Source organism: Eubalaena glacialis, chromosome 9 (assembly GCF_028564815.1).
Source record: "Eubalaena glacialis isolate mEubGla1 chromosome 9, mEubGla1.1.hap2.+ XY, whole genome shotgun sequence".
Classification (NCBI taxonomy): domain Eukaryota; kingdom Metazoa; phylum Chordata; class Mammalia; order Artiodactyla; family Balaenidae; genus Eubalaena; species Eubalaena glacialis.
Window position 1 is genome coordinate 38603119 of NC_083724.1, and position 7479 is coordinate 38610597.

At 48.8% G+C, this 7479-nt stretch overlaps 1 protein-coding gene across 1 annotated transcript; it reads left to right on the forward strand.

Annotated features, from left to right (window-relative positions):
• Positions 1-678: 678 nt before the first annotated feature.
• SPATA31F3 (SPATA31 subfamily F member 3) lies at positions 679-6934 on the forward strand. Its single transcript, XM_061201161.1, has 5 exons — positions 679-822; positions 1337-1388; positions 1971-2031; positions 2966-3480; positions 6417-6934. The coding sequence occupies exons 1-5, from the start codon at positions 679-681 to the stop codon at positions 6875-6877; spliced, it is 1233 nt and encodes a 410-aa protein (XP_061057144.1). The 3' UTR covers positions 6878-6934.
• The last annotated feature ends 545 nt before the right edge of the window (positions 6935-7479 follow it).

Below are 7479 nucleotides of genomic sequence, written 5' to 3' on the forward strand. Positions count from 1 at the left end.
GCAGGTAACATAACTCAAATGTCTTTGTACCTTTGACACCGTCCAGCTTAGGGATGAGACTGGGAGGACTCCTTCTTTAACTCTCAGTAAGTTATTTAAAAGAACAGAAGCTATGTCCTTTCCTTGTCCCGTTAATCACTGTCCTTTTCCTGAACCTCTTGATACTGACCACCTATTGCCTGTGGCATCAAAACCTTCACTGTCCAAGACTTAACAAGACAATGTGTGCACTGTCCTCTTGTGTGTTTTCTAGTTATCTTCCCAGTACAGGTGATATAGTTCATGGAGTTCCTCTGACCTAGCCACTGTCTCTGTTTTAGGGCATGCAGTGTACATAAAGACTCAGTTATCTGGGGATAGATGCCAGACTGTTATCTGAAAGAAGAAGGCTGAGCCAACAGGATATAGAGAATAGAGCATGAAAGAGTATTTGCTTCCTGTGACTTGGCACCTTTAGGCTCAGGCTCTGCACTGTGTCACATGAGTTTCTCCTAGACAAATAAAGGTCTGTGATGCTATGCATGACGGGAAACAGGAGGGCTTTGTGATGCAGTCTACTGGTCTGGTTCTGTGCTCTGTGAGGCAGAGATGATAGGTCTAGAATTTGGAGGCATTAGGTTCTAAGACCCTGAAAACCTAGGAAGCCTACTAAGGGGGATGGCTAGTGAGGTTTAGATTATGTTGAGCCCTACCTTTATTCTGTGGGATGTTGGATATCCACTTTACACTTATGGCTCCATCATCATTATTGCATTAATTATTTGGCAAGTGAGAAAGAATCACCAAGATTTAAGATTGGGACCTAACAGGAGCTGCTGCTGGGTAGGGAAACACTATGACCACGACTGAACCAATTAAGCCTTAAACAAGGTTTTATCCCCTCACTGTCTCTTGTTAACCTTACCCCTTACCCCTGTTTTTTTTTTTTTTTTTTTTTAATGGAGGAAGTTTCCTCACTGGATCTCAGAACAGCTTCATATTTGGGTGATTCTTCTGGTTGGTGGACATTTAGGGCCTTGGATGGCTAAAGTCCTTTGGCTACTGGACCACCCATCCTTTATTCTGTTCCTCCCTTTCTCTTGTCTTATCCTGATCTCTCCACAGAACTTGTTTAGGGAATGGGGGTGGAGGTATGGAGTATGAAGAGCCTCAAAATGAATCAGAAATAAGAGAAAGGAAATGATGGTGTGAAAAAGGTAGAGTAGGAAAAAGAAAGGTAGGAGAATGTGTAAAATTGGAACACAGAAAAAGCTTGGGAAATATTTGCAGGTTTTGTCTCAGTTTAGACATGAAAAGAAGAGGGCACCCCAGCTTCACTCTCTCTTTTGCCTTTAAGCATCACTGTCACCGGAGAGTCAAACAAAGGGCTAAAGATAAAACATCAAGAGGTAAAGTCCCAGTCTCTGCTCTGACTTCTCTCTACTGTGGGTGAGGCTCCCATGAACCCTGTCCCTCAATGACCCCTGGTGCCAGGCATCAGGTGCTCTAACCACTGAAGGCCCAATTCCCCAAGTTGACAAATTCTCCCAGAAGACTTTTTTGGGTGGGAAATCAGAGCCTGGGAATGTTCCAGAATTCTCCACCTTATCCCTGGGAGTGAAGAGGAAGTAGGGGAGTGAGGAAGTAAGGGCTCTGTCCTTAACTGTGTCATTTACTAGTTTTATGACCCAGTGGAAGTCACTTCAGCTCTCAGTCTTGTTATCCATAAAATGGGCATGATGATGCTGTCTCACTCACAGTGTGGTTGTGGAGGTCAAAGGAGATTAGGTCCAGGAGAGCACATCATGCCTGGTTAAGTTGTAGTCAGACGTGCCTCAGAGCACTGGCTGTTGGGGTTTGCAGTCTCCTGTCATTCAAAGGCCTCCAGCTTCCTGTAGGATGTCCCTGAATCCTCTCCCGTTCCATGTAACACTGTCTCCTGTCCCTGAATCCTCTCCCGTTCCATGTAACACTGTCTGCTGGTTTCTCAGCTAGGAGATTTTCCCGGGAAGAAGCTGAGAAGCCGTGGGAGCTGCTCTCTGTCATGAGAAGGTGATCTCTTGCTTTTTGCCGTCTCGCAACTCCCAGCCTGGCCTGTGATCATTTCTCCGCTTGGCCTGGGGCAGGGTTGGGGAGGAGCATAATGGCTGGGAGGTAGCCAGACACAGTGGAGCCTGGACGGTTGAGGGTTCCCAGAGGAGAGGGTGGGATCAGACGTCTCAAGAGAGAGGAGTCCTGCAGTTCTGCTCTGGGCTAGGCTCACAAAGGTCCTGGAATTCAGGATTTGACTAGTGCAGGATTTAAAACTACATGGGTTTTCACTCAGCCACAAGACAAGTTAGGAGGATGGATAATTAAGTGCATAAATCAGTCATCATTTTCATATTCTCTTTACAGCTAGACCCTGCTGACATACCTCCTCTGGTTTTGTCTTCAGGGAGGCCAGATCCTGGGACAGCCCTCAGGCAGGAGCTTGTCATATTATCCCCCTCTTAAGATCTCTAGAGAATAGGGATTGGCTTCCAAGAGATGTTGTGTATGCCCTCTAATCCCCAGAATGCAGAGTTCCCACAAGGACCTCCGTAGCCCCAAACGAGGCTGACTCCAGGTTCTGTCTGGTGATGTTCCTGGTGCTGCGCCATCAGCTAACCATTGGCTCCCCCATCTGCCTGGTTGCCTTCTCCTAGTTCAGCTTCTCAGCACAGGTCAGCAGAGAACTCACCCACCTCCCAGGCTCTCAAGGCCCTGCGTTCCCTTCAGTTGCCTGAGACCTTGCCCAACAAGCCCCAGGCTCTCAGCCCAGCACACCATAACTTGCCAAATGACATTTCCCTAGGAAGAAAAGTAGATGAGTAAACACCCAGTGGGTGCAGGCCTCAGAGTTTACAGGGCTATCGGGGGCAGTGTCAATCTCCAGGCCACACACTTGAAAAGAGGCAGATGTCATTCCATCAGTAACAAACGGTTGCCATGTTTCCCTTCCCAGCCAGGGCTGGCTTCCTCAGGAGGGGAGCGTGCGGCGGCTCCTGTGTGCAGATCCCTGCTGCCAAACCTGCAACGCTGTGGCTCTGGAGATTCAGCAGTTGCTATCGGGTGAGACCACCCTGACCACCCCTACTTCTTCGGGGACATCGCAGGGCTCCTCTTGCCTAGAGGTTTTGTCCATGTCTAGTCTCTCTTTTGAGCAGAGTCAGGATTCCCTGCACTCCAAAGAGCTTTCGCTTCCATCAGCAACGCGCATAGTGTCACAACTAACAAGTCAGAAATCCTTAACCCGGTTAGCTGCCAGGTCAGCCACTAAGTCAACCACCAAGTCCGCCAGTGCAGTCAGCATCCACGAATACTGGGCGGACCACCAGCAGCTAAGGCAGGAATGTCAAGGGCCAGAGGTACCCTGGGACGTGAGAGCTCTGTCTTCTTCAAGCCTTGAAGAGCCTAGGATTCCTGTGAACCAGCAAGACAAGAAGAAGAGCAACTCCGAATGTGTTCCAGAGAAACGAGGTCAGCAGCCCTTGAATATCTGATTCCTTTTCTTTCCCTGAACCCAAAGCTCACAAACCTAAAATACCCCATGACTTTTCATTCCCTTCATCTCATGTTCCCGTGTCCCCAAATCCCTGATGTATCTTTAAGTATGTGTAGATAAATGCATGCATTTCTACACCTGAGGGCTCCCAAGTTCTGTGGAAGATTCCTGTGGCAACTTATGTCACACTGCCCCCAAATTTTCCAAGCCTGGGGGAAAACACTACCATTTCTTTCATCATGAATGCTACCTCTAAGGCCTCTGTTGAAAAGATGGGCTTTTATCTCCCTGACCTGGGGTTCATGGGAGGTAAGCAAGTCCACCCAAACTTTCTGTTTTTCTAGGATCCGCTATGGATCCAGTGCAGATGTCACTGCAAACAAATCCCAAACTCTGTGACTCTGGCTCTACCCTCTATCAACTTTCAGTTTATGAGTGGTCTCTGTCCATTGCCTGGGGGACATGCTGAGGCCTCAGTGTGCTGTCTGCAGCAGAACACAGCTACCTTTCTATGGTTCCTCTTTTCTGCACATTGAGTTCCTGGTCCACCCCTAGACATCTTGCCACAAAAGTGGAGCCTGGTTTCTTTTTCTTCAATGATTTGTTAATCTCCAAACTGTCTAAAATTTCCTCTACCTCAGTTAGACCCACCTTCTTCCCACATACCTGAATTTGGGCTTCTTCATCTTTCTATCAACAAGCCTATATCAATGTCCCATTTCTGACTCTGGCCAAGTGTGAAGCCTTGCAGTGGCACCTTCACTTCAAAGGCAGCTCCAGCTTCCCTGGGGCTTGCCAGCTGTTGCCCAGAGATCTCTGTAGATGCAGAGAGCCATACAACATAAGCCCTGAGACACGCTGAAGCCTGTCTCCTGAGACTTAGGGGCCTACCTGTTTGGGGAAGCCCATTTCAATCCTCAAGAGCAAGGTAGTATTTTCCTGGAGCATGCCCTGAGCTGGTGGAGTTCCACCTTCAGAAGTGGTTGATTTGGCAGTTTGATTTACCATTGCTGGGGTCTGCCCCAGAAGATCCAGCAGTCCATCCAGTCGCTTCTATCCCCTGCTGACCAGCAGCCCCTGCCCCAGTGCAGCACACTGACCAGGGTGAGTGTCCCCTAGCCTGCAGACCCAGAGGCCAGAGGGGATAGTGACCTCTTCTGATCTATTGTGGCCAGTAGTGCCTGCCCACAGTTGCTTCCCAGGCCATGGTGATGTTGTAGAGCCATACTGGCTAAAAATATGAGAGGATCTGCTAGGGGATTGTCCCTGCCCACATCTGCAGCGGTTGGGACTCAAATCACTGGGTCTGCAGAATTCCAGGGGCCCTGGCAGCAACTCGGCTCCCTTGCACCCCAGAAAGTAAGCCCCTAGACATAGAGGCAGCAATCAGTCCCTACATGGACTAGGAAGTGACACCCTGAATACTGACAGGCCTTAACCAGCAGCAGTAAGCCTCACCAGACGCTGTTACTGATCACCTTGATTAGCACCTACCTAGGTGCCCTCCCAGGGAGCCTTTGAGAAACTGGAGACAAGTTTTGGCCTTCCTGTCAGAACTGTGGGCTCTTTGTATTGTGGCACTCTCCAAGGCCATGGCCCTAGCAATCACTAGCCAATCTCCAATCACAAAGATGGTGCCTGGGCCTGTTGGGGGCCCAACAGAGCCTCTGGCTCAATCTCATCTAAGCAGCAGTGTATAAATCCTGGGCCAGCTTTCAAGATGACAGTGAGACTTGTATAGACAGTGCACAGGCATTCCAGACTGAAGTACAGGTGAATGGAGAAAGCACCTCTGGAGAGCCAGACAGATCCTGCTAGCCCCTGCTTGCTCAAGACACCCATCTTGGCCAAACTAAATTTTTACCTGAAAAAGAAATTCCTAGCGATACATTTGGGAAGTCTCATAAAGACAGAGGAGTCCAGGGAACAAACTATGGCTGCCCCAAGGAATATCTGTGCCTAGGAGTCCCTTAGGAATCTAAACAACCAAAGGAAAATATTTTTCCAGGAACTCCCCATCCCGCCAGACCCCAAAACGGCCCACCTTAAAGAAGAGCTTGCAATTAAACTAAGGCAGTGCAGCAGAACCAAAAGCAAGCTAGTTCCAGAGCAGTCCTAATGGTTCTTCCCATGGGCCTTCAAGATCTCACAGCCCAGTGGGGACAGGACAGAGGCCCAGGTGCTTTGTGTTCAGCTGGAGGCCAGTGTGAACAACCCCTGCCTGGAAGATCCCTGAGCCCCAGGCCTCTGCAAAGGTGAGAATAACTCCCTGCACTAGCAGGGAGAACAGAGGACCCAGGGAAACTCAAAGCATCAGAGAATCACAGAGAAGGGGGTACAGCGCCGAGTCTCTCTCCAACCAGAGAGAACATCTACCCTGCCAAGGTTCCAGTAGGGACACTTCTAAGTAGAACCCCCAGAGCCCCTGACTTCCCAAATGTATCTCCAGAATCTTTCTCAGGTAAAATTTTAGTTTGGCCAGGATGGTTGCGTTGAGTGAGTAGGGACTAGCAAGGCTCTGTCTGGATCTTTAGAGCCACCATCTCCATCCTGTCAGCTTAGTGCCCCCTGTCAGTACCTTCACCAGCTTCTCCCTTTACCTTGAGTTCCTAGAGCATCCTCCAGGATTCCTTGGGACAAAAGGACCAGATAAGAATGGTCTGTAAGGCTGTTAGGGCAAGTTGAATGACCTCACCCAAACAAGGATTCCTGAGAATGCCAGATCTGGAGTGTTCAGGGCTTAAAGGGCCAGATCTTACAGGACCAACTTGCTGGCCCACATTTTGCAAGTCCAGCATTTAAAGGAGCCACATTTTTCAGATCCAAGCTTTGTAGGGCCACACTTTCTAGGGCCAAGAGCTGCAGGGTCTGGTAAAGACAGCCCATACTCACAAGAGCCCTACCCTTCCAGAAGCTGCAGAAGCTGGCTTGGGAAATAAGACGAAGCACTTTACACACTGGATTAACCCCAAGGTGAAAGGTCAAGGGCATAAGGAATCCATTCTCCTCTCTAAGGATGAGAAGGTGGCCAAAACCAAGACAAAAAATGTTGAGAAGAGTCCACCTCCCACCAAATGCCCTGTGAAGGGCGCTCAGTCAGAGAAGGAGGAGGAAGGCGTGGCCTTCTTTGATGCCCTCCAGTGCCTAGACAATGAGTTCCAGCGATACTCCCTTCAGTCCAGCCAATCCTGGTTCCTGCGCCTTTCCTGCAACAGCTCCAAGCACTGTCCTCAGCTGACTTGTGCCACTCAGCCAGAAAATCCATCCCATGTCTCAACTCTCACCTCAGCAGAAGGCACTTATCTATACAAGGAGAATACCCAGTCCAGGAAAAAGGAGTTCATAGGTTCCCAAACTTCTGCATCCTCCTGAAGAAGGCTGTCATCATCATTTCCATTAATATGCAGGTGAGGCAGGACCCTCTCCAAATATACTGTGTACCTCTAAGCAAAGAACCACCTGTTTGTGCCTCTTTGTTTTTATGTGATATGTGATGGAGAGAGTAGAGGAGGTAGATTGTACTTCCCATATGGTATGGGAGCTTAAACCCATTTTACAAATGGGTCAGCATTCCACACAACTCTTTCAGCTCCACCCTGGACTGTGGATAAAGGGACTTGAGCAGAGAAGGAAGACCCTCGTCTAAGGTGCATTGAAGGTAAAGATCAGGCTTGACTTCTGTCATGGCTTCCCGTGTTGTCTTTGGGCCCCAGAGGAGCAAAGTGTGCATGATGCAGTACAAGAAGTAGTAGCCAAGAATCCAGTGCACTTTTTGCCCACAGGCACAATTCATTGATAACTTTTATATATTCCCATGATCCGGAGGGAAGGTTTTTAGAGGAGTGTTACAGTGCTTCATTCTTGAGGAGGTGCTTTGTGTTTATCAAAGGCACATAGCTAATATGATAGATGTCAGAAGCAATTGATAGAATCTCCCTTCTCTGCACCCTGTTGTTATTGATTAGACTTTAAGG